The 27,963-nt window shown below is 39.2% G+C and overlaps 1 protein-coding gene across 2 annotated transcripts in view; it reads right to left on the reverse strand.

Moving 5' to 3' along the window:
* PDE4B (phosphodiesterase 4B) overlaps positions 1-26,285 on the reverse strand; it is a 41,993-nt gene extending 15,708 nt beyond the window's left edge. Inside the window, exons 1-3 of one of the 2 annotated variants that reach the window (XM_073788693.1) lie at positions 25,963-26,099; positions 22,126-22,379; positions 2,008-2,101 (exon numbers count right to left, since the gene is read on the reverse strand). In XM_073788693.1, the coding sequence (XP_073644794.1) occupies positions 2,008-2,092 (85 nt within the window). In that variant the 5' untranslated portion in view covers positions 2,093-2,101; positions 22,126-22,379; positions 25,963-26,099. Of the gene's footprint in view, positions 1-2,007; positions 2,102-22,125; positions 22,380-25,962 lie in introns of both variants that reach the window. The other variant, XM_019920079.3, reaches the window with a different exon arrangement.
* Between the last annotated feature and the right edge of the window lie 1,678 nt (positions 26,286-27,963).

A 27,963-nucleotide genomic window follows, 5' to 3' on the forward strand; every position in this document is an offset into this window, starting at 1 on the left:
TCTACCTTGTGTGTGCACATGCGTGTGCATGCAAACGCACACACACAGGCGCACCACCCTCCTAATGTTGAGTGTGTAAGGACTGAGGTTCTAACAACCTACCTCAAACCACTTGTTGTTGATAATTTAATTTTGGGGGGAATAATGAGAAGCCAAATGATGGTTTTCCTCAAGAGCTATGCCTCCATAGCAACTGGAATATTCAACAGAGTTGACAGTTACCCGTTCTTGAGATGCAAAGTGTTGAAACTGAGAACTCACTTTTATTATCTTCTCAGCCTCCTCACTTGATAGCCTTTGATGCTAAAATAAGAATAATTGGTATACTAAACTATTCTCATGGTCCTTGGCAAGCAGATAGTGAAAGAGGCTACAAGCCAAGAGGATTGCTTAGGTACAACCTTGGATGATGAAGGGCTCAGAGACTTCCTGCAGCTTTACTCCAGTGGTCAGAGTCTCTTCTGAGACGACAGACAAGCCCTGATATTTTAACATGCAATGTTTATGAAAACAAAAATGAGTCCTTGCACTTATTGATTTTATTCTTCTTTCCCACAGTCATTAACCTGGAGACTGTCCCTAAAACAGTCCCTAGCTTATGAAAAATAATTGGGTGTCATACAGATGGACAGGAGAAGATGCCTGCCTTCAACAGAATAAAGGGGGATAATGGAGAAGAAAAGGATCAGTACACAACACTTTCTGTTCAATTAGATTCTAGCTCCTCTTGGAGCTAGGATATATGAAAAAAATCTTCTCTTTGTTCTCTGACAAAGGTTGCCACAACTGCCGCTGGAGAAAACCAGGTGCTGCAGACACCCACATACTGAAAACAGTCGGAAAGGCACTTGTCAATCATGCCAATGCCCACTGGCCACAGAGTAGCGCCATGAGCTTTCCACTAGGCTGATCAAAGATTGATCTGCTGATAGCAGGAACTGCTTCGGTATTAGAGAAACAGAATTGATTTTTTAAAATAAAACTAGAAGAGGTATGTGTTTCCATAAGACATCAAGGCAAATGCTCATTGATTTAAGGATATGCAGCAATGCCAAAAGGAGGGAGGTGTAATATTCAGCTGTAAGAATAGGTCATTTCCCTGGAAAGTGGAGTTCTGCTAAATGAGCATAATTCAGTGGTAATTGAAAGTCAACAGAATCAGAGTCTAAAGGCTACCCAATTCACTCTGAAGTACAGATTTGCAGGTTCTGCAGGCCTTATTCAAGAAAAATACACAGCAGAATGGCTTTAAACATGAGATCAGAAATTCCTAGTAATCAAACAGGATGCATGACAGTAGTTGAGAGGCACTGATGCAAACCTTTCCTGTCAGTGACATGTGTTAAAAGACTATCAATGTGAAAGCAGAGACTGATAGGTAAGTATCAGATTAGGAAGATAATGATGCTGCTTGCAGAAGGCTAACTCCTTCAGAGAGGTGGAGATTCTTTCTGCCCTCCCCCCATGTATCGTTAAGAAATACCTTAGCAAAGCAACAGTCAAATTATTTCCAAAGCTTATTATCATGGGTCAAATCACCATACAGTTCTCCAGCCATCTCTCGCAAAGCATCTAAAAGGAAACCTTTTGCTCAAAGCCCAGTTACTGGAAGAATTTAAAGAATACCATGTCACAGGAGCCAATTGGAGTTGTCCCTAAGGACTGGATGATTGAACCCCCCATCACCCACCCCCCCCTTTCAGAGGTCTTGACAGAGATGGAAGTGGGTGGGTAGATAAGGAGTGACCTGAGGTCTATATAAATTTAATTAGCCCATAATAAACTTCTCTCTTTGATGGGTATTTTCATTCATTTTTTTCACAACACCTTACAGCTTATTTCTTTTTTTATGTTAAGGATTGTCTTTAGTTCTTATTTTAAATGGATTTGTTTTTCTGTCACTTAACCCCATTCCAAACTCATATAGTGATGTTCCTGACAGGTTGCAGAAATTAATATTAAAAAAAAATCTCAGTTATGGAATAAGTTTTCCAGTGAATATCTTACCTAAGAAAGTATTTGAAATGTATTCAGACACCTGGTTCCCCGATCGGCTCATTTCTGAAAGGTGTGTCAGCTCCCGGTTCAGCATTCTTTTGAACTGTTTATAAAGAACAAAAACGTATTAACCACCTAAAAAATAGCAAATTATCATTTTAGATGTTTCCAACTTTATTAAGAACCAAGAGACCGAGTGAGCAGACATCATTAGATAAATGATACCGTTTCTACAAAATACAATAATGTGAAATTATTCCAACGTCACTTTAGGGAAAAAAGGTTTTCTTAAGATTTCTTAGAATTAACATCTGATTTCTTTTGAAGATGCAAACATAGGAAAAGGAATTTTAACAGAGGTCAAGATCATTTCACTTAAAAATGTAACCACATTTTAAAATACGTTTATTGGAAATTAACGCTAAAATATAATTTGAGTTAATAACCTATACAGTGAGAGGTGGTTAAATGTGAAAAGTTTAAGGGAAAACAAAAGAAAAGATAAGCATCCTTTAAAAATAGACACGTGTAAAAAGAATAGGGTTAAAATACAACACAGTCTATTTAAATACAATGTAATATAACATGCCCCTATTTCACCATAAGCAACCTCAGTGGGCTAAGTGATAACACAATTAAATCATTACAGAGGTTTTCTACTTCACAGAAAACATACACATGTAAATGTTTCACATTCTATCAAAGATACATAATGGAATCAAATTAACCCACCTTGATGTAACCCCAAGATACAGATAACAAATAGTTTGCCTCAGGCATTTTGGAATGCACTCCTTGCCACAATCCACAAAAATCCCTTTGAAAGAATTCACAGTTCTGAGAGAGCAGTCCCCAAAGGATCGGGAAAGCCTTGCAGATTCAGTGGTAAAATAATCAGAACTTATGATAGACAAAGCCTCCGAAATTTAGGGCATTTTCTAATCCAAACAAAGCCCATCTTCGCACTCCATTCTTGCAAGAAGCCTATGTTCCCTGCTTCTTCCCTGGCAGAGAGAGTAATGAAATCAGGACGTGCACGAAGGTGCAAAAGCCTGTCCAAATGCATTCAGCTGGCTGGTTTGCAGCACTTATGAATTATGAATAGTCCTGGTGGCCGAAGGGGTTTCCACTCTAGATTAGTCCTGCTCAGCTGAACTCTGCAAGGAAGGAGCAATTCTTCTTTCCCGAGGGGATGCCAGACTAGGAAACACAGCCATCTTTTTAAAAGGAGAAGATTAAAATGGAGGAAGCCCCATGAATATTTAAAGCAATCCGAAGTCGGTACCCTCCCACATTTCATCTAGGTGTTCTTCACCCTCTCTCCACTGCGGAGACCAGAACACTGCAGACGCAGCCTCCGTACAGAGCTCAGCCGCTCTAAGGGTTCCGAAGTGATGGTGTGTTTGATTAATTTACTTTCCAAACATTAAAAAAAAAAAACATTGAAAAAGCGAGAACTGTGGCTCTTTTCAAACTAGGCTTTCAGTATACAAGAATACTTTTTAAGCTAGCTTTTGGGGAGATTTTCTGCACACCAACGGCGTGCCAGTGCATTTAGACTTCTTTCACAATGAAACGAATGGGAATAGAATTAATGGATTTTGTTTTAAAAGTACTTCGTATGCAGAATATAATTTTCTGCCCTCCATCAGCTCATTAATATGCACATGAGACTGCATTCGACAAATGAATTAAACACATTTAACCTTTCCATCTAGGATCTGGAGTGAGTTAGGAAATACAAGCTATCGTTTGCTGCATGAATGGAGAATTATTCGGGGTTATGAAAGACTGTGCTGTTTTGGTATTTCAGTGTTACATCTTCTAATTCATGCTAGAAATATTTAAGAATTAAATTAATTTTTATTTTGTTTTTACAATCTGGAGCATGCTGAGGAAGTCTTTCCTATAGTCTCTCTCTCTCTCTCTCTTTCTCTCTTTCACCTTGTCAGCTTTAGAAAGATCACAAGCAAGAAGAAAGTCTGAGACTAGAGCCCTGCAGTGGGATTCCCTACCCAGGCCCATCCCACTCCCCTCCTTCTCCCTCCTCCGTTACCCCACCCCTGGACTCCCAGGAGTTCAAGTACAGCACGTTAAAGAAATAGCGAAGCACCATGGCAACAGTCTCCGCACGCAATTGGCTCTCTTTCCTGTGAGGCACTCCCCTTTCAAATCAGCATCCTGCACAGACAATGGCTTCACTTCAAGCATCCAGGCTCCCTCATGCCACTGCCTGTGCCCAGGAGACTAGGCCTTTTGAGGTGAAGCCAATGCAAGTCAGTATTGCCGTCCTTTAGCTCACTGCTCTATGCATTGTCCTCAAAGAGGCATGCACAGTCACCCTCTTTCTGGCGAACCCTGCTGGTGTACGTGTGGGTCTTCCCATGATATAATATGTTAGTAACAGTCACCAGAAATCTCTGAATTAATCATTCAGCTAGTGTGTTTTACTTATCGAGCTGCTCTGCAATTTGAACTCCAGGTGAATCATGTAAGTTCTAAGTTGTTTATTTTTTTAAGACAAAACTGCTGTCATAATAGCCTCTCATTTTCAGTTCTCAAAAGACAGGCACTTACACTAAAGACTCAGAAGCTGAAAAAGACAGGTTTCTGTGCTCTGATGGATCAGCTGAATTTTGGCAAAGAAGCAAACTTTACTCGGAGCATTGCAAAAAAATGTCTTGTAGAAAGCATAGAGACAGATGGTTTTTTAAATTATGTCTCTGCACTAGACTTAGCCAAATGTAACATTCAAGCAATCATCCTCATTTTGGTTCCTTTGGTCTCTTGGAAATACTTAGGAAGATTTTGGAGTCAATCAGGTTTGTACTAGTTGAATAATGCCATTTCATCTCATGTATTTGGTAAATATTTACTGAACCCCAAAATGTGCCAAGCAATGCATTAAGGATATAGCAGTAAAAAAAAAAGAAAACAAAAAACTCCCCCAAACAAACAAAAACACTTTTCATGCTTTTAATAAGCTTTCATGCTAATAGAAATAGTCAGATATATTAGGTCATGTTCGTTAACCACAACAGTTACTGTCTGCTGAGGCTGGGGCTAACTCTTTATTAGCTGTATTGACCTTTCAGCTCAGAATATAGGAGCAGCTAGAAATTCAATCATAAAAGACTAGGAAAGACTTTCCTTCTTACTTTTTTTCTATCACCTCCCATTGCCACAGGATCCTGTTGGTATACATTGTCAATCAGTCCCAACGTGGGCACAGGGAGGTGGCTCTAAGCCACAGGGCTGAGAATAAACCAAACTCCTCACCTTTCCTGCAGAGCTCACAGATGGGTTAGTGAACTCATGTAAGTAGTTAACAGCTGAAAACTACCTCTCTCCTTCTCATGCCTAAATTAGTTCTCCTATGAGCCTTTTGCTAACGGCATGACAATGCCACCAAAACCCAAAGTCATTTTAAGGCAACCATAAAACACACAACATGATGAAGTAAGCAGATGGAGGTCACTCAGTGTCAGAAACTGACCCAGTCCTTTAAATGTTGCTTAGCAACAGCCTTTGGTTTTTCCTCCTCCATAAGGGAGGGTCCAACCACATTGACTAAGGCAATCACTGCTCTCATCATAAAGCATTTATGAAGGGCCCACTTATATTGGGCTCTGTACAAACTAAGCAAGGCAGACATGGCCTTGGAGGAGCAGACAGGGTGTATCTTTTACATTCTAGTAATGCAGAGTCCAATTAGTATGATTAGTGCTGGCCTGTGTGACGAGACACGTCAAGGAACGGAATAGCTTGTGTTTGAGGTTAAGGCTACGGAGACAGTGGGGAAGCTTGGCTTAGTGGGGTTTTCAGCGTCTGATTCCCATATGGGAGTTGTTTCTGTTGAGCCAGAGGTAGTTACAATGTAGTAGACGAATCTAGACTTTCATTCTCAGCTCTCGATAACAGGTAACAGTCTGGTGAAGTCACCTTAGCTCTCATATACAAAATGAGAGTGGTGCATGATTTTAGGATCTCAGCCCAAACCTGTCAAGATTCTATGATAAATTTTGTGGCAGCCTCCTACCATCTGGACATATTATTTACCGGCAAGCAAAATTTCCCAGAAAACAAAACTCTCTTAACACTACAGAGAAAAACAACCCAAATCGGAAATGCTTCAGTCCAAAAGAATAGGTCACCAACAAAGGAAGAGAAGTGGCTATCATCCCTCCAGAGTTTTATATTCTAAGACCCTTGGAGTCTCCCTGTCTTCTTATCGAGTTGGGTATTCAGTCGAGATAAGAAAATTAAACAGCTCCTGAGGTTAACTGTGGCCCCAGGAGTTACGGGATTGAAAGGGAATAGACATTATTTACTTTCTCAAATGCAGTAGAGAAATCCACAAACAGGAGCACACTATTTCAAAGACAAATGTGTCTCTACAACCTAAGGTACACATATCCTATTTTTCTGTTAAGAAGCTGCCTTCACAAGAAAACCCTGTTAGAGCTTACCTAGAAATAATGTCCCCAGAGGAAATGGCCAAAGCCCCTTTTCAACACAGACAAGCAAAGTTTGTGAATGAACCCTTAGTAATACAAATTCCTCCAGTGCTTCCTTAAACTTACGCCCAACACTAGATTCATGAACACGGCCAGAAGTTAGTTATTTTCTGAAAAGGGAAAAAGATATCATTCTCTACTTAAATAATTCGATATTGTTTGCCTAGCATATATCTTCTGTATAAAAGCATATGCGAATTTTTTTGAATAGGCTACCTTTAATAGTGGGAAGTTACTTAAAATATATAGAATAGCAAAAGCTGAAATTGAATACAAACATTTTGTTTTATGGCTTCAATTTTTCTTTGGCTTCAATGCTACTACGTACAGAGAATATTTTCTTCCGAGCCAATTTCTCCTGAAGGGATGGAACACTTCATCATTTTTCTATATTTCTCATCAGAGGACTAGTTTGGGCTTTGGGCAAAGATCCACAGTAAAGCTAGAAACTCCCCTGAAAAGTTCTTGTTAAATCAATCACACAGGAAGGCTGGACTAGAATGATCTCGGAAATTCATCCTGGTTCTAAAACTTGGTGATTCTGTCTTTCTAAGAATAAAACCATCTAGAAGAGTAATAATACAAGGGACTAGTATCGAGCACATAACAGACCTACTTTTAAGACTAATCTGGGCTTGTTAGGGGCTGACCTGGAAATCACTTAAGAGTGAATCTTCAGTGATCAAAAATACTCTTCAGCCTATCAAAGGCTAGAAAAAGCAGGCACTTTCCTCTCATTGATAACCTTAAGATAAAGTAAGTAGATGAAACCTGCAGATGAAAAAAAAGGTGCCCCTGAGAGGAAGACAACCTCAGGAGTCACCCTTGTGGGTGGCCGTCTGCGCAGAAGCCCATCTGTGAGACAGGCGCCTTATTGTGTGAGATCTTCCTGTTTTTGCAGAACGAAACAACCGCCAAAGTCATTAAAGTCACAATGACTTTATTAGGGACTACATTTTGACTCATATTTTACACTTGGTTAGTCATAACTTAATAAGAATTCCCGGGCATGAGAAAAAGTGAAGGGGCTGAAAATTCTGCCTGGAATCACAGAATGCTAGTAGTGGTAGAAGGAGGTTGAAACTGCAGTGGCCGGCCCAGTTTAGTGAGAAATGGAAGTAAGCAAGCTCGTCTCTTAGTTCTGGCACTCACCTGATGTGTGACCTTGGGTAAAATGAATTAACTTCTTGGGGCCCAGTTTCTGTAGTTGTAAAATGGCAAATTTATCAGGTTCTTTCTCATTTTGAAAAACATTGCTTCTTCCGTATACCTAAGTTTACATATGAAGGAACGAAGACCCAAAGAAGAGAAGGACTCAAATTCCTAAACACCTACACTTTCCTTTGCAAAATCTGATTTAAACAACAACAATGGGAATATACTGTACTTTTTCTAAACCCCTTTATCACACTCACAAGTCCCACAATTCTTAACATTTCAGGTTATCCGACAATGCATCTCATCTCTTGTCTCCTTTTTGTCTTTCCCTATGAACTCTACCATCTATTTGAAACTTGATGTCCAATTTCTTTAATGACATATTTGTCTTATTTGAGAGGCAAATGAAATTGAACTGAGTTGGTAATGGGGTTAAGAAAGGAATAACTTGCCATTGTCCATTAATATCCACTTAACTGGACACTATATAGTTCCATGATGGGGCATTCTAGCAGAAAAGTTCTGCTCTATTACTGGAGCAAACCCCTGGTGCTCCAAGGTGCTCGTTCTAACTGTCCATGCGCCAGATCAGAAAGAAATGCATCTAAACGTAGTAGAATTGAATGATTCTCTTCTTAACTGTCCAGTGATATAATAATCCACAATACATATGCAATGAAAAACAATCATGGACATCTCTACCATAATTCTGTAACAAAACATTGGCATTTATGATGAAGCTAAAAGAGAGTAAATTCCATTTGCTGGTTAGAGGACTAGTATCTGTTCAAGAGACATTTTAAAAGTCAAGGTAGGGACAAACCATTAGTGCTTTCATACAGAGAACTGAAAAAAAAATCAAAAGAATTTAAATATAACTTTGAATATAACTGCTCTACAACTTGATACTAGGTCTTGAACAGTTCTCAAAATTATTACCATAGTTGTTTCTTTTTACCCAACCGTCTAGCTATGCTCTTTGCTGCTGTCTCTTTTTCTCAGAATTTCTGGAAACTTTTCAAGAGGAGATATGGCACACATTATTGGGATGCTAAAAAACACGGACTTTTCCTAGACCCAAAGTAATCCCCATAAAAATATTTAGAGAAATTTCTCATGAACTAACATTCCCCTAACACTGAGAGTTGCTGCAATGACACAGTTTAATAGACAAAAGACACTATATTTATACCCAAAGACTTATATTTTCATTATGCATTTTAACTATATATACATATATATGTATATATATGTATAAGTTATGATTTATAAATATAGTGTGTGAGTATATATATGTTTTCACATACGTAGGGTTTCTAGATTTAGTAAATAAAAATTCAGGATACCCAGTTAAATTTAAATTTCAGATAAACAACAAATGTTTCTTTTTAGTATAAACATGTCCCAGATATCACATGTCCTAAATATCCCTTAAAGAGACTGGATTTCAAAGTCATACACTCATAATGTGTAAGGTTTAGAGGTACTGTATATTTTTAGATAATTTAAAATATTCAAACTTGTTCTTTTTGACAGAAGTCTTTCCTTCTGATGAAAAACACCTGCAACTGTTACTGAAGCTTAATAGTTTCATTTTATGTACCTGACTTTTCCCTTTTAATATGGTTGTTAATAGTGACAGACCCCCAAAAAGGTACTATGACAGACTGAGGATGCTGGCCTGATAATTACACACAGCAGAGGCTTTATTTTTCTACAGATGACAAAAATCACAGTAGCAATGAGAAAAATCAAGGAATCAAGGTAAGCTATTTAGTTACTCTTTTTGTTTTTCCATTTAAGCCTTCTACAGCTTCTTCTGTGCACGATGGCTAATATTTAACCTCAAGCTTCTAAAGCCAGTTCCAGGGCCATGGGACGTTAATGCGATTCCAAAGCAGAAGACTAAGGTTTCTTTTGAATGATTACATAGCCAGAGGTTCTACAACTTGTTACATTTTTAAAATTAGAAATCTTACCATGGATCAGACCCACGGTCCTTTCAGTTTAGTGTCCACTCCCGACCAGCGGAAAACACGACCTATGCTTCAAGGCCTTCATATTTAACTTGAAAGCAATGCCACAGAACAGGAAAATCATCCCCCAAACATTCTACGTTCTTTTCATAACCCCATAAAAATTGGTCATGATTTTCTTTAAGAACTGATTTGCAATTTTATCCTATAACATCTCCTGGGTTGCTTAAAATCTTGCATTAAATATTGCCTTATTAAAATTTCCACTATTTTTGCAGCCATAAAAATCTACCATAGCTGATTTTTGAGATTACTACTATACCCCTTTTAAACACAATATGCAGCATACCTTGTGTTTAATATTAATTATATTGATTTCAGCTAGCAACTTTCACATACCCTTTGAGATAAAAGACAACGGGATGCTTCAAAACGTCCCCTGGGAACCGCTGCTTCTGGATTAGCAGTTTCCCAGGGTTGGGACAGCCGCTTAGTCTGGAAATGTTCAAGATCAACTCTAGGGACCATCAAATAAATAAAGAAAATCCCTGGGTTACATAGAAATATCCTTTTCTTCCCTGGATAAATATATGTTATCTGTTGGTATTTTGGTAATCCCTACGCTAGAATACGTCCTTGCAAATTGAGAAGAATCTACCATAGGTTAGAGATTTGAACATATTTTTAAATCATAAAGGATGAATGCAGTAGTCTTAAGTAATTTTAGCCTCAAAAAAGACAGTTATACTTGTTTTGCATTTTGTTTTTCCTATTATTAGCTACCAAAGTTTAGAAGAGATGGATGGATGCTTTGCAGAACAGCATACCCCCAGATGTACAGGTTTGTTGGGTGCATGAAACTACTTATAAAAGTAGTTTCAGAGTTAGATGCATAGGTTATACATGAAGTAGAAGGGGTTCTGACTACAGGATGGCCTTACCAGTGGGATCTAACAGCATAAATAAGACTCTAACAGCAGACCCAACATCATAATAACATGACATAGGATCAGCTGAGTAAACAACTGGGTCTGAAAATAAAATCCTATCTTGTAACTTAGACTGAGAAACTTGGCACGTCGTTGAGTTTCTTGGAGACAAAGTTTTTCTATCTTTAAAATCGGAAGGTTAGAAACAATATATATACAGTTGTTGGTAAGGTGTCTGAGACTGTTGTAGAATTTGTACTTAAAACTGAGTTTTTCTCTGAATTTTCAAACAATCTGAGCTCTTGGCACCTTTTTCACTTGGTTTGCATCTGGGTGGAGGTTTTGGTTGGCTCTTTAGCACCTAAACTCTTTTCTTTTCATTGTTGACAAGAAATTAACTACAGAATTTCCCTGATATGCTGCTGCAGGTGTGATGCAGTGCTATGTCATATAGATTACGTGACACATGAGTTACTCATAGAAGTTCTGGCTCGCTGGTTGACATTTAGACTATTCATCAGTCTAAGGAGTGTAAACCAGAATTGCCAGAAAGATAGATGAAACCTGTCAGATAAAGCCATAACTCAAAATGGCCTTGTGTTAAAGCCATACCTTTAAAAAGTTTATTTTGGAGATGTCGAGCTGTTTCAAATCTAGCCTTTCACGATTTCATGACTTAGCCAATTTCCTCAAATTTAGAGACTTCAGAACTCTTTATGAATTAACCAGAAGCCATGAATGGCCACAGATTGCCTGACATAAGGACAACTGTACCAAGCATGCATTTTACTCAGATTTCCACAGTTCAGGTCAATCCAGCAGCATCTCTGAATTAATTGAATATGTGGCCAAGGTGGGGATGAGAGGAGTACCAGCAATATGTCAGGAATGAAAAATACAACCAAACAATGGCATAATGACTAAGCTCCTATGCCCCAGACACAACAGATACGGCAAATGGCTGAATTTTAGACACAACATGTATTCACAGAGCATTCCCAGCTGAGTGTGCAGTGGCTATTGTCAGTCTCTGTAGAGCTTAGATTCTTGTCCACAGGATGCAGACTTTTCAAGAGAAAGGTAAGCTGAATACCCCGATGTTGAACCAAACAACCAACCAAAAATGTGCTTCATATTTCTGCTCACGAGGAAAGAACATTTGTCCCCAAGACTTTGTTCTGTGTTATCTGATTGCATTTGGGGAGGGCTCTGGTGCAAGCTTTTGCTGCTTCTGAGGGTACTTTGAAGAGCCACTGTGAACCAGATGGGAATTTCTCATCAAAGCTAACAATTAGAAAAACTAGAATTGGTCATGGGCAGCACCTATGTGTAGCACAGTACAGTGCAACAGGAAACAGGATTCTTGGGTTCTAATAGATTTGCCACTAACAATATAGTTGGTCCTCAACAAATTAAGTTTCCGAGCCATCATGCACGTGATCCAACAAATATTTATTTGAATGCCTAGAGCTATTCTAAATGCCAGAACTACAATAATGAACAAGGTAGACACAATTCATGTCACCAATAACCTTACAGTCAAAGGGAGGAGATTAGTAAAAACCAAGTTCTACAACAAAAACAACAAAAAACATCAAAAATCATAAATTGTGACAGCAAATTGTAAAACAAATAAGCTACTGACTTAGGATAATTAGAGAAGACCTCTCCAAAGAGAAAACATCTAAGCTGAGGTCTGAAAAATAAGAAGGTCGAGCTCTAGCTTTAAAATTCTATGAGTATATGTTTTGTTGGCAAGGCATAGAAGAATATAATAAATTACCCTGTGGATTTCCTCTTAATTATTATTATTTTTAAAACTTTTATTGGTGTGCAAAATATACACAAAATAGTGTACAAAATGACCATACTTGTTTAACAAGCACTCAGGTAGGAAACGAGAATATTACCAGCAAAAAAGTCCATTTTGCTCTCTTCCAATCATTAACCACCACATTTCAAAGGTAACATCCTGATAAAAAATATTAGTTTTTCCTGCTGTTGTTCTTTTATAAAAATGTAAACATACATCATACTAATCTTTTGGTTTTCCTTTTAATTACTATTTTTAAGTCATTTGACTTTGAAGTAAAGAGAACAGATTTGATTCTAAGCATCATGATTTAGTGGCTGAGAGTCTTGAACACAGCTTGTAGCTTGGTTTCACATTGAATATGGAGATATACTAATACGTTCCTCTTGGTGAGCATCAGATGAGATAACATAGGTGGGAGTGCTGTGTATGGAGCAAAGGGCTCTTCAGATAGGTTTCCTTACCATGCTATCTTGGATCTGGCAACACAAAAATAACAAACAGCTATACACTTAAAGACAGTGGCCCTTTACGTAATGCTCTATCTTGGTACTGCAGGAAGCTTTGAGAGCAAATAAGCTGTAAGTGAAGAAATGGGCCTTAAAAATTTCTACACTGCCCCATAATTAATGTTCCCTCGGGCAAAACCAGAGTCCTTGGGAAAGTGCAGTCCTGGCTCATGTAGTTAGATTTGAAAAGCGTTCAAAGAAGAAAAATCTCTCCTGAATTATTTCTTACCAGTATCTCCTCCTTCTTCATTACCTTTACCAAAAAGTTCATTTTTTACTCATTTTAACTCAATACATTTATTTTACTTAAAAAAAAAGAGAATCCAGTCTTGCCCAGGGGTTCATGTTTTTATTTGTTTATTTTGGCAAAGTTCTCCTATTTTAGGATTTATCAAGGGCCCTGAAAAGCCTTTTTTTGAAAAGCAATCTATGACCTTTCAAAGTTAGAAATTTTACTATTTTACTATGCAGCATTCAACAATGACCTTACCTTAATGCTTCAAACATACAAAAAAAGATTATTAGTAAAGGAGTATTTTTAATTAGCAAAATAAAGCAAAATGAACAAGCAAAATAAAATGAACGTACTGAAATTAAATTATACTGATTTTAAAGTGTTTAAAAAATAATACTGATAAATCTTGAGATATTATCAGGGACGCTCCCACGCAATTGGTAAGACAGATGCAAATCAATGTGGTGCAACTAGATCTTAAATGTGTTAAAATACAGCAGGGAAAAATTCAGTGGCAGCTCATCCTGTCAAGAACACAAGTAATGTACTAGCCCTGGCCAAGAAAAACATACCCATTGCATCAATAAACGCAGATCTAGCTAAATCATTCTGACTCAATTACAGAATGGAGCCAGGAGCAGTGATTGCAATGGACAGGGACTGAGGCAGGGAGGGCACTGTGCCCTTTCATCTTGGTGGATGGGTAGCATTTGGTCAGTGAAACTGACCCTTCTGGGCTATCTACAGCAGGAGTTGGAGTCCATCTCATTAGTGACCCGTCAGAAAGTCTCTAGTCTTCTCACAGGCAAATGGGTGTGCAAAAGGATACTGGAAATGCACATTACCCCTGGATAGTCTAAGCATGTTCCATGAATTTAAAGTTTTTGAAAATGCAAAAAAATGTTTCCATCTTTAAACAGTGCTGTGCCCACCAGTGAGGTCATTACCCGTCCTAGCATTGGTCAAAACCAGGATAAGCTATCAAAACTCCCAATGCCAACAAATGTCCTAAATGACCAAAACAAGTAGAACTGCAGAGAGCTTTTCCAAATAAAACAAAACCAAAATCAATTACCACCAACTGACAAAAGGCTTCATCTTCTTTTCACTTCCCTTCTGACAGAGAGAAGTAGAGCTATGCCTCCTTGATAATTTTTAGCCCGACTACCACTATAAGCAAATGTGGAGCCTCAAAAATGCAAAGCAGAATTTCAGGACTCAAGAGCTTGCAAACTGGAGCAGACATAAATAAAACCCCAGATAATGAAAATGTCAGCTATGCTATTAACCAATAAGATAGCTAAGAGGATGGTCTATGAAAATTTGATCCAAGTCAGGGTAGCTAAGGCAGGGTTTCAAAAAAAGAAAGCCAAGAAGTCTAGCAGACCAGGAGTAGGTTCATAGTACAGGGCCTGATGATGTATTGGAGCCAAAGGGAGGTTTTCTAGGCAACAGGATACCAAGAGAGGGGTAGAGCCAACATTTCTTCATTCTCAGGTTATAATAAAACTCTTCCTTGTTTTCAATACATCTTCTGATATCGAGGGTAGAGAGGAAGTTGGAAGTCCACTGTTGGGAACAACCAGAGCTACTAAAATTTTAGTCTATTTTTTTCAACTCTGTCAGTTCTTTTCCTATACTCAGCTGATTATCCTGGTTATTAAATAATCTCCTCTCCCCCCTTTCGCCCCCAGCAGTGAAATCTCCTTTTACATATTTTAACTTTTAAATTCAAGTCTTCTGTATCTTATAACGGCTAAAAAACTAAGTTTTCTTATCCATCCAGGAGTTGAAAATTTTCTTTTCATTTCCTACATTATATGCTAAGAAAATTTCTAACTTTGTCCTACTTGATGAAATAAGTAATGATTAGCAACGGGTAAATATCAAAAGAGCTAAAGTTAGACTATCAAGGATATTTTGGCATGGAATGATTTCCCTTAATAAACATTATCCACTAGTCTCTTTTTATTGGTGGAGGATATGTTCCACCCCCAGTGGATGCATGAAACTGAAGATAGTACTGCACTCTATATATATACAATGTTTTTTCCTATACATTCATACCTATGATAAAGTTTAATTTACAAATTAGGCACAGTAAGAGATTAACAACAATAAATACTAAAATAAAACAATTATAACAATATACTGTAATAAAAGTTATGGGAATGTGGCCTCTCTCTCGAATATCTTATTGTACAAATTTAATGCTTTTTCCGTCTCAATTAAGTACTTATCACAGAGTGTGGCCATGACTTTTGCAGCTTGAGGAGCAAAACTGGCACAAATTTATTTTTTCTTTTTCACAATTTCACCAATAGAAGATTTATTCTTACCATAGATCTTAGCAACCTCAGCATGTGATTTATTTCTTTCCTTATTGAGAACTTTTACCTTTTCACTTAAAGGAAGCACTTTATAACTTCTCTCTGGCATATCTGAATGGCCAGCAGCACTACTCTAGTGCTTTGGGGCCATTATTATGTAAAATGTAAAGTAAGGGTCACTTGAACACAAGCACTGAGATACCAGGACAGTTGATCTGATAACCCCCGCTGGCTACTAAGTGACTATTGGGCAGGATATGCTGGACAAAGGGGTGAATCACGTGCCTCCGGGTGGGTGAAGTGGGACGGTGTGTGATTTCATCACACTAATCAGAACAGCGCGCAATTTAAAACTTAGAAATTGTTTACTTCTGGAATTTTCCATTAAATATTTTTGGACTGCAGTTGACCACGGGTTACTGAAATGGTGGAAAGCAAAACCACAGATAAGGGGGAGGGACTACTATAAACGAGATAATCAGTTCTTCCCAAGTCATTTTCCCTTTATTTTTTCCTGCATCTGCTCATTTTAAGTAGTTAGGTTAATAGTTCAGAGTTTGTCAATGTTTTATGGCAAGATATTCGCAACATGTGCTTAACTCAGACATCTGAGTTAAACATCAAAACTCATCTTGAGCTACCTAAACACATCAAAATGTATCTCTAGCTACTGTAAATGAGATTTATTTGATTTAAAACGTTGACAAGGCATTAATTACATCAATATTGTTTCTAAATGTGTGGCTGCCAACACTGTTGAACCCAACTCCACCAAGATGTTGATGACACAACTCAAGAATCCAGAAATCTTATTTGAGTTGGGAGAGCTTTGCATAATTTGGGCCACTGGGCAGAAACATTCTGGGGTACAGGGATAGGGTCAACCTGAGATCACTGTCTCCGTTTCTACTTCCTAAGCCAACAGCTCTGCTAAGTAGCAGAGAGAATTGGAACGTTGACTATTTTTCCACCAGTTGGTAAAACTCTCCAATTTATCACCTTCAGTTTCAGAGAGAGGAAAGGAAGAAATAGAAAGAAACTGAAGGAGTTTTACTAATCACAGGGTTTTTACTACTTAAACTTTGGCATTGGGATCAGTGGGAAAGCAAATAAGTATCAAAGCCTTAAAAATGTTGCCTTTTAATCCATTAATTCCATTTATGGGAATCTAACCTAAGAAAAGAATGAAGAAATAGGCTATTATGTTAACTGAAAAGGTTGGAAATAAATTATCTGTAGGGTAGCATTTCAATTATGTGAGGATGAAAATGTTAATCCTGGTTGCCTTAATGAGGTTTTTATCTGATGATATATGTATGCATATATATGTCTATTATATTAATATGTATTAATTCAGATATATTAATATGTATAGTTATTCAGAAATTGAAAAAGCAAAGAGAAGAAAAACAAAACAACCAATGCCAGGGACATTTAAAGTAACTTGCTCCAACTATTTCCTGCTAGATTTTGATCACACAATTTTCAGGAATACTAAATTAGTTCTCTTTACTTGAAATGATTAAGACATGTAGAGCTTTTATTCATGAAGAGTAATGAGAAGGTTAAAACTCATTGCAAGCTAAAGAGGGAATGTCCCACGTCTTTCTTAAGCTTAATCAGCTTTTTGCTGAAGATGAAGAGCAAGCTGGATTTTAGTACCTTAATCTTCCACTAATTAACCTGATGACTCTGGAGAAGTCATGTCATAATAAAATTACTTTTCATTTAGATTTCTTTTTTATATTTTACAAAGATCTGTGGAGCATATTAGATATTTAACCCTCAGTTTTTATAATCCTCATCTATAAAATGAAGTCTTAAAATAGGTAATACCTATGGCTCCATTATGGGCTCAAAGTTCGGGAATTTTGTCTAATGCAACCGCATAAGACTATAGCTAGAAAGAATACATTCAGGTCTCTTTTGGTTAGGCTTATCAATTTTTACCATCCATACTGACCAAAGACATTATATAGTTGCCAGATTATCACTCCACTTTGCCCCATTTGATTAGCTTTAGCACACAGCCTATGTGGTTGAGCTGGACAGATATTTTTATTTAATGATAACACCTCTTCTTACTGTTTTCTTTCCAAAATAACCATTTTAAATTTTCAGATATAAAATGCCAAGACCTCTTGTCTTAAATGCAATTTTTTTTTTTTTTTTTTTTTTTTTTTGCAGTACACGGGCGTCTCACTGCTGTGGCCTCTCCCGTTGTGGAGCACAGGCTCTGGACACGCAGGCTCAGCGGCCATGGCTCACGGGCCCAGCCGCTCCGCGGCATGTGGGATCTTCCTGGACCGGGGCACGAACCCGCGTCCCCTGCATCGGCAGGCAGACTCCCAACCACTGCGCCACCAGGGAAGCCCTTAAATGCAAATTTTTTAAACTGGATAAGTCACTTTTACCTTCTGGTATCTGTACTCAAATTTCATTTTTATAATTTGCTGCAGGTTATAACATTACGCACTACGCTGTTATCAAAGAATAAAGGGAACTGGGCCATTTAGAGTTTTAAAATGACTATCTTTAAGATGACCATATTCTGAATAGCTAAAAAAAGGAAAAAAGAGATGAAATTGAGCCATGCAGATGAATTTTCTTTTCAATAAGTTCACTAAACTTCAATCTCTGAAGGTTTTTAAATGGCAAGTAATTAGCTGAAGAAACATGTGACTCATGAGCAGAATTGCATGATTTATAGCTTTTAAACTCTACTCCATAAAGAGAAAAAAGTATCAGGCACTTTTTAAAGAGAAAAAGATTATCAGTGACTTCCCACAACAGAAACAAAAGAAACAGGAGTTTTACTGTCTTCTTCATTTCTAAATAACTTAACAGTCCTTTCTTTGTGGAAACACTTGGCTACTTTAAAGTAAATCAAACAAAGGAAGTTACAGTAAAATATCCAAGAGACTAAACAGTTTGGCACCAGTTGAGGGAAACATCACGTACAACTGGGCAAGACAGAGAGGGGTTGGCAGATCCCTGAAAAATGCTAAAGTGGAGGGATGTGCAGAGATGCACGGTGACAACTGGCACAGAGCCTTCTAGAGTGTGAAATCTATTGACCGTGGCACAAGTTTGCCCTGGTATCTTCTGATTTGGTAAGTCCTGGCTTCCAGAGCTGAGCTATCTCTACTTGCTGAGCACACGTTTACTTAGCAGTAAGATGTGCTGGAAGAATAACACAAGAACAAGCTCCACCCTTGGCCTTTTCTTTCATAGATAACAATGGCATGAATCTGGGGAGGCTTCTAGACCGGGGCATACTCTAAAAGAAAAAAAACGATGAGAAAGAAGTATAAAAAGATGTAAAACAAACCTTTATTCCATTGACATGGTGTAATTCTATTTTTCAAAACTAGTGTTCTAGATTTATACTTGTACTCTAAACATAATTACCTGATTTTTTTAATGTGGAGAGAAAGGCTCCCATTAAAATGACTTATTTATTCTATTTTGAGAATATCAGCTCTTATCAGCTAGCCAGAGGTGCACCAATCAATGGTAATGTTCCTTCACTTCATTCCTTCTTGTTTTTTAGAGATTTGTTCACTTGGGTACTTTCAAGTGAGTTAAGTGGGCTGAATGGATTAGAATTCAGTGGAGAAAATGGTTCTGTAAATACCAATGCAAAAGTATTTCAATTAAGTAAAACAGATTACAGATCAAATTTACTACAAAGCACTAAACAAATTTCAAAATCTTCGATTTAGGTTTTGATAAGAATAGAACGTGGAATACTGACTTACACTCAATAATACAACTCTATTTTGTCAGAAAGAGTAACTGAAATAATGCTGGATAAAGAATAAACAACTTAATTTTCTATTTCATCTCTGCATGAAGACAAATCTAAGGGAGACAGTCTCCATGTTACTTCTAGGAAATTTCCCTATATTGATTACTGCTACAGAAACATCGCTCTTCTGTTTTATGGTCATATTGCATGCACTGGAAAGGACATAGTATATGATGAAATTGCCCCAATTATTTTAATCGTAATAAAATGAAAAAAATTACAGGAATAGCCTCTGTTTTCTTTTTATTTCGGGGGTTGGGGGAGGGGGGGTAGGTAAAAGGGAAATTAGAGGGTAGGCTAAAGTCCTTTAAACAAAACTTACTATCTTATCTTAGGTCATGTTAGAGAAGACTTTGGGGAAAAAAATAGACCTTGAATGTAGCAAACTGATACAGTGGATTAGTTTAATATCATTATTTACAGTTTTATGGATGCTTTAGAACCATTTTCTATAACTATGGTTATTCTTCCCCCTCTTCTATGTTAATGGACACTGCTTCCCAGCCACAAAGACAGAGCTGGAGGTTATTAATGGCCAATTTAGAGGCCCAGAATATGGTAATTGCAGATTAGGATTCTGAACCAGACCTACCCATCAGTGATAGCCAGAGTTAGAAGAATAAGACCTCCCAGAAACCACAACAAAATTCCCTTATAAGAATGATTAACTATCTCTTTATTTCTATATTTATCTGTCCCATTGGGGTCATTGGTGGTGAGTCAGATGGCCCTGGGTATGAATCCTGGCTCTCATCTTTACCTTAGGCAATTTATTTCAACCCCCTAAGCCACACTCTACTCATCTGTAAAATGGGGATAATAACAGTACCTATCCAAAGAGTTGCTGTGAGTATTAATGACAGAATGTAGATCAGGAGCTTAGCACAATATCTGCACACAAAGTATACACCTGCAAAAATAGATTGGTTGTTCACTATTATTATTCTATTGATAAATACAAGAGCTGAAGTAGACCATGGAGACAGTCCTCTCCAACAATTTTTTTTTTGTAGTTAAGAAAATGCAAAGATTCAAAATGATTTAATTGTTTAAGATAAAACACCTCAATAAAGGCAGAGCTAGAACTCAAACTCATGGCTTATTCCCAGGCTCTTTCCACTTTGCTATCTCTAGTACCATACATATCTGAGCAGTAGAGAAAGAAAAATTGGACCAAAACACTGTCTGAGTCCCCCTCTTGGCCATCAGAACTGATTTTTATTCTATTCTGCCCTCTAATCCGAGGTCTCCTCCAACATTTGTGGAGCCACATATCATAAGTCTAATTGTATAAGGATATAAATTGAGCTGCCTCCAATACTCCTACTTTGACAGACATCCCTTCCTACGGAAGGCCAGATTGAATTTAGAAAACTTGAACACCTTGGATATGGTAGTGCAGGGGGATCTAGTTCATGGACCACGCCCTGCCCCATTCTTTCCCCATGTCCTAGCACCACCAGGGACCTTGTATGTGGGTCCCATAAGTACACCCTCTGCTTAGACAGCCTGCATGTCCAAGCTTCTCCCACACTACTGTCTCAAGCCAGATTGCTGCCTCTTGGCTACTCCTTGGGCTTAAAGGTATGCTTTCCTGTAGCACACCCAGGTAAGAGGCCTGCATAGGCCCTGGAAGTGAGTTCAAAGCCATTTGAGCAGACAATGTGAGGGTAGATGCAGTATGGAAGGGGGAGCACAGGTGCTCCCTCGACCCAGCAGCCTCCCCAGGTCCTGGAGCAGAGTACAGCTGGGTACAGACTAAGCTAGGCTCTCTATAAGCACAGTGCCCAGGAAGAGGGGTCCTCCTGCCCCATGGGGGGCACTGCTCTAATCATGTCATTCAATTTTGCGCCAAAGTGGAATTAATCCCTTTCAATAATTGGTTACCTGTCTATCATCTTCCCAACAGAGTTCTAAGATGAATCCATTGATCAATAAGATCTATTTCCTTTCAGTTCTGCTGGATCCAACATTTCCCATCCTTACAAATTATACGACTGGATAGAGAATGACTCACCAACTGTAAGGGAATCAACCTATCATGGTCACATTCCAGTGACATGCAGCTTGGGTCCCAGGTGGCTCCAGGCTGGTAGAATTCGATGACTTAATTCCCTCCCACCCACGAGCACAGGCAAGTAGTTGGCTTCACGTTTGGTACTCTAGTACGGCTACACCTGAAGAATCGGAAAAATAAACCTGTAGAGCTGAGAGGACTCATTTCCCCTGTCATGGTATCTGTAGCGGACTTTCTGATGCCCTTGAGAGGAAAAGGTCCGTCTGCCTCCCGTTCCCATCTTATAGACTTCCTTAGCAAACATTTACTGCAATGCTGGGTCCTGGTGCTCCATTCTCAAGAGAGTACTGATATTATTCAGGACTGCTCTTTTCAACAACAGAACATCCATTTTCATTGATAAGGCCCAAACCTTTGTACTACACATAAAATAGCCCCAGGGCAAAGCTAGTTGAGAAAGAAAAGTGTAGTGGGGGACTTGTGGGGGAAAGTTAGGTCAGTGACCAGCTGCTTGAAGATAGCTCCTTACTGGGTATTACATCTTTTTTTTTTTTTTTTTTTTTTTTTTTTTTTCGGTACACGGGCCTCTCACTGCTGTGGCCTCTCCCGTTGCGGAGCGCAGGCTCCGGACGCGCAGGCTCAGCGGCCATGGCTCACGGGCCCAGCCGCTCCGCGGCATGTGGGATCCTCCCGGACCGGGGCAGGAACCCGTGTCCCCTGCATCGGCAGGCGGACTCTCAACCACTTCGCCGCCAAGGAAGCCCCTGGGTATTACATCTTTTGAAAGACATTCAACATGCCGGGTACGAATAACCCCTTTGACATTTTTCACCTGAAAATTTTAGGTCAGAGACACTGTTTCTCAGTCAAAGCTCCCTCTTTCCCCTCAGTCACAACGCCACCTCACTGGGATTGTTCTGTGTCGGTCCTTCCTCAGCCACTGTTGTTGCAACTCTGTACTTTTCAGCCTGCGTCTGTCAGGAAGGAGACAGGAAATTCTAGTCACCCTCACAGCAGCTGCGCCATTCCTCCTCTCCTCCTCCAATGACGTCGGTTGGCTTTGGTGACACGAGGTCAGGAACTGAGCTACAGTGAAGGTCAGGAAGATAGGTCAGTGTTTATGCCGCTGTTGGGCTGGGGACCCTGCTGAGGCTATTTGCTTTCTTCCTTTCTATACTGTTTCTCTTTCCGTTCCTCTTTTTATAATGCGCAGCCAAAGCATCCTGTTTTCAAAACATCTGACTGTTTTGCCACTGAGGAACTCATGCTCTGATGCATTTCACTGAAGCGTAAGACAATTCTTCTAATTCAGGAGGTGATAAAAGTTGAAACAAAAAATTAATGAACAAATCTAAGAAGGCAATCTGTGGTTAAAGAAAACAGCTCTCACGCGTCTAGCTGCTGGCAGAAGGTTCACTAGATATCCTTTTCATCTTGAAAGACAGTGTCATTGCCCTGTAAAACTCCTACTTAATTTATTCCATCTTGTTGTAATTCTTGGGGGAAAATAATCTACAATACTGACCCACCTGGCTGCATCTTTCCCTGTAATTCTGGAATTCCATTTGGCCTGTGGCCAGCATTAAGGAATGAGGGAAATTTGAGCCAAGGGAAAAACTATGTTTCTGTAAGTCACAGAAACAGTTCCTCATCCTACTCTCTGGGCTCTGAAGCACACTTGGGATGGTTGCAATCTTTGAGTCACGGTTTTCTTCAAAAGGGTTAAGAAAAAGCAACAAACAAATCCATCCCTACCCAGATGAAGTGAATATAAAGACTACTTGTTTTCCTCTACTAGACGCAGTTGACGTTCTACCATTTGCATGTAGACTGGCATACATGTAATCTCCAAACCCCTAAGCAAAACACAGGCACTCCCATCACCACTCTCATGCAAGTTCAGAGGCTGCAAACAAAACTCAGCAGTCACTTAGCTGATCAGAACTAGAGACAGATGGTTTTATGCAAAGATGTAGCAGATGCTATTAATAAGTTATCACTTATTGAACTTTTGCTTCACATCAGGGGCCTTGCTGAGTGCTTTAGACGTATTATCTCAATCTTCACAGCAACCCCAGTAAGGTAGGGACCACGTTCATCCCTGTTTTACATATGAGAAAGTTGAGTCTTAGAGCAGTTAAGTAAGTTGGCTAAGGTCAAGTAGCTAGTAAATGATAGAAACAGGATCTGAACCATGATCTTTGGACTCCAAAGCCCATGCTTTTCACAAACTTCCTGTATAGAACATCTTCACACTTACTTCCAAGTCTGTAACTCAGAGATTTGCCACAGCTCCTGTGTTCAGTGAGAGTAAGCAGAAGATGATCGAAAAAGACTACACAGTAATGATGATGATGACGATGATGATATTTTTAAACAGTAGCTCAGATGGAACACTCAAATAACTTTGAGAATATTTAAAATTAAATGTGAATTTTAGTTTTACCACAGATAATTCAGTTCCCCCTAAACTGGTATAGATCAATTTCTTTTTGGTGGCGACAATAATATTCACATTATATTATATTATATGTGCCATGGATTAACCCTGAGATGATTATCAGTATAATCAAGACTTTGAGATTGGGGGTAGGTAAAAAGAGAGCTAAGTAAAGAGAGACAGATCTTTTTAAAAATTGAAACTGACTTCAGCTGTCATCTGGACATTATTCATCCACTGGGTAATTGCTTTGCCCTACAACCTCTCCACTGTAGCTCTAGAAATAGGTGAAGCTGCATGCCTGCTACTTAAGCTAACTGTGTCAGCATTAAGGTTTAGCCCTTTCTTTAGGGTTAGCCCTATTCAACTTTCATTGCTTCCTGCACAGGACACCATAAAGGAGGAGCGGAAGCCTGAATTCTCACTAGGTCCTACACAGTCCCTGGTGTCAGAGCCTCAGTAACTGTACACTGAATATGAGATCATTTGTAATAAATTTGCAAGATAGACAATGTCTAATTTCAGCACTCCAGACACAAACCTGGTTAGAATCTACAAGGCATCAACAGTCGAAACGAAAACTAATGGCAATTTGCAGTTTCTCAATGAGTAATCTTTTTCTCCAGGGGGAGAAAGTTGCCCACTGTATCTTAGTGACTCCAGAAGAAAGTTCAGGGTGTCCTTTATGGTGAAACCTGCTAAAAAACTACCCCTAAATACCAGATCTCCATCTTGCATGTGTATCAATGATCACAAAATGCAAAGAACAGAGTATCCGTGAATGTTTCACAGGAGGCTAAAGCCTGTGTGAAAATCCTCCTACATGAACTCCAGTGTGGTTTGGAGAAGTTATGCAGTTACGCCCTCCTCATGGGGAAGCAGCTGGTTGAGATTTACAACAGCCTGGAAAAACCCAGAATTTAGCTTCAATTGAGAACTTCAGAGAAAAGTCAGTAAATAGTTAAAACTCAAACCTTTTTTTTTCCCAAGTTGAATCTGAACTAAAATTTGAGAGAGGCTTATTTTTTGCCCTTTCATTAACCTATAAACAAGAGTAAGAAAAGTCCACTCTCTATACCCCCCCCTCTTACCCCGCCAACCTTCAGGACATGATGCTTCCTCTACTCAGATCCTCTGAGCAGGAGCCAGCAAGTCTCGAAGGGAAGGTGATACTTTTAACCCCAGGAAAAAGGGAGGAGGGACACACATGCGAGGCTGGAAAGGGCATGTTGGCAGGTGTGGAGCAAAATCTCTTCCCAGCCCCAGAACCTTAAGACAATAAGATAATACCTCAGGCTAGGATGATTGGGGATTTTGAAATGTGTATTTATGAGGGTGCAGTGTTAAGGCTTTCAATTAAAATAATACATACACAGACACATATATATGTGCATATAGATAGACAGATGATAGATAGATAGATATAAAATCAACAGTCTCCAAGAGAAAAATACAAACAAAAAGCAACAACTCTCACTACATAAATTAGCACTCTAAATCCACGTGTTACTTAAACAAATGATATAATGGTAGATAATTAAAGCTCTTCAACACTAAGTTTTGCCTGGGCATGGTACATAAAACCATTTCTTTGCAGTACGGGTGGAACTTCATTTCATATGATTCCACTTTGTAAAGCAGCAAACTTTTAAAAAATAACTTTCTTTTTTGGAGACAAAGTATATTGTTTCTTTTTTTAATCTTAGGTCATATCAGCATCACAAAAGAAATGTTGGAGAATATCAGAACATCCTTCTGAGGAGAATTTCAGAATTTATGAAACTTCAGGGCAAACCATTCTCACCATCGATATACAGAAATCACATTATTTTCTTGTTCAGACACACATATATAACACCTGACTGCAACGCAACATTTTACCCTATGGATTCATTCAGATTTTATCTTCCTGCTGTTTACAAAAAAATAAAAAAAGCATTTTCACTTGTATGGTGATTGGTACACTTCATAAACACCCCTCACCTTAAACACATTCCGCACAGCATCACTAAGAAAGAAGTTTAGGAATTAAAGCCTGCTGAGGATTTTAAACTTTTGCTGTAGCATCACGACGCAAGCAAAGTGGAGCACTTTGGAAAAGAATCATCGGAGGCAGATCAACAAAGCTGACAGTGGCGTCCCGGTGCACCTCTGCTGCTGGCGGAGGCCAGGGCAGCCCGGAGCTCCCCGCGCGGTCACACTTTAATGAATAAAACGGTCATCTCTTACCTTGTTAGACGCCATCTCGCTGACAGAGCGGTATGTCTGTATGGTCTCTAGCTGGTCTAAGCACCAGTCCAGTTCCTCCAGCGTTTCCATTGCTAATTTTTGATAAGATTCTTCTGCAAACAAACACACAGACATGTAGTTAGGCTGGAGCTGCTGCAGGCTGTCCATAGCCGAGTCACCGCTGCCGCCGCTGATCCCGGCGCTACTGAAGGTGGCCCCGTGCTCCTTCATTATTTGCACGCCGACTCCTTCCTTCCAGCTCTCTCCACCAGGAGAACAAATCCGGTGCTCTGCCCGGAATGGCTCGTGCCAAGTTTTCACCCCCCCCGCCCCCAGGCTGGATGAGGTGTCTGCGATCTACCAAGAAACTTCCTTTGAGGAAGAAGGCGGGGAACCGGCTCTTAAAAGCTCATCTGCATACATGAGTCCTAAAACTCATGGCAGAAGCAGTCAGTTTTCTCAGGCTCTCTCTGCCTTCGTCATCTTGGGGTTCTTTAGGGTGCGTGATGTCATTTCTGAGTGTTTGCAGTCTAGAGGAGAAATGAGGAAAGCATTTTCTCATTTGGCTTTTCTTCTAAATGAAACGTACAATCGAAAACTGGAGGGGGGAAACTGACAGTTACGTTGTTGGAAGGCTAAGCAGTCATTCATTCTGGGGAATGTGCAAATGTTGGAATAACTTTCAATTCAGCAAACACTGACCAGCACAAGTCTTCCTCTCTTGCGAGTCTCCCTTTTAAGTAGAGGCAAAATGAGGTCTCCCTGATAAGAGTGCAGTCTCAGAGAAACTGTCTGGAGTTTTACATGAACACATTTATTGGCTGGGGAGTCAGGCAGTTCTTGTTATACTAAACAAAGCTAAAACTTCTCTTCTGCAACTGCCAGGATCACAGGGAAATTCTGAACCAGACTTTCAGGTGGAGCCAGATGTGAACGCGCAGATTTTCTGATTAAAGCCGGGGCCTCGGATTTGTCACTGTAGGAATCCAGACTTTCTGTAAATATGTCTCAGTGGCCCATTCAAAAATTATTGCTTTTAAGATCATATTTTTGCTGGGTAATGAAACTCTTTTTAAGTGTTCACAATACGTCATTTCATACCCAAAAGTTCGTGAGTCTAAGCTAATACTTAAGGTTATTGACTTAAGAACCCTATGTTAATAAACACTGAAATTAATTTTATAAATGCTAGATGAACCAATGATGCTACAGACAGTTATAAAAACCAGTCAGACTCTCCTGCATACATGACTGATTTTTGAAGGGAACACCATCCTTTAACTCTACCGAGCTTTCTGGAATGCAAGCACACAATAGGCACGAATAAAATTAAAAATCTCACATGAAATTCTATTATAAGGAAAAGACTCACACATTCCTGTCATATTTAGAATACATTTTTCATATGCTCATGCAGAAATCCTAGGGAGATCACATAGCTTTTTTATTATTATTTGAATACTTTTATGTGTGTGGCACTCACACTTGAAGCAGAAAAGGGAATAAACAGGAGAGAGATTCCAAGTGACAAAGAGCCACTTGGCACCGACGCACATTTCAAAGAATAGGTGTCTTGTTCATCCCCCACATATGCCTACCCTTCAGGATAAACAGGGGTTAAAATTCAACATCCTGTATGTCATACTTAAAAAGCCACAAAACCACTGAAGGTGACTTCCTCCATTTTTCTTTTCACACGCCTCAAAAATGTGCAGACAAGAATTGAAGTGTTTTTAGTGAAACTCATTTCAAGCCAGACTTGCACATACCTTCCCTCCTTTCTTCCTCAGTTTTGCCATGCTGCTTCAACACGAAGAATCTCCTCACTGACTCTTTTGTGTGTCTGAAACACCCCCTTGCCTCTATGCCCTTCCAGAAGAGCGCTTCATCCAAGGAAGCTTTTCCTGAAGTGACAGAATCCTCCCCTTCTCCCTCCTGGCCTCTCATAAAAGAAAAGTCCAACCACTTCCCAGGTACTCATGCTTCACGACCCTGGTGTCT

The sequence above is a fragment of the Tursiops truncatus genome, chromosome 1, assembly GCF_011762595.2.
Source record: "Tursiops truncatus isolate mTurTru1 chromosome 1, mTurTru1.mat.Y, whole genome shotgun sequence".
NCBI lineage: Eukaryota > Metazoa > Chordata > Mammalia > Artiodactyla > Delphinidae > Tursiops > Tursiops truncatus.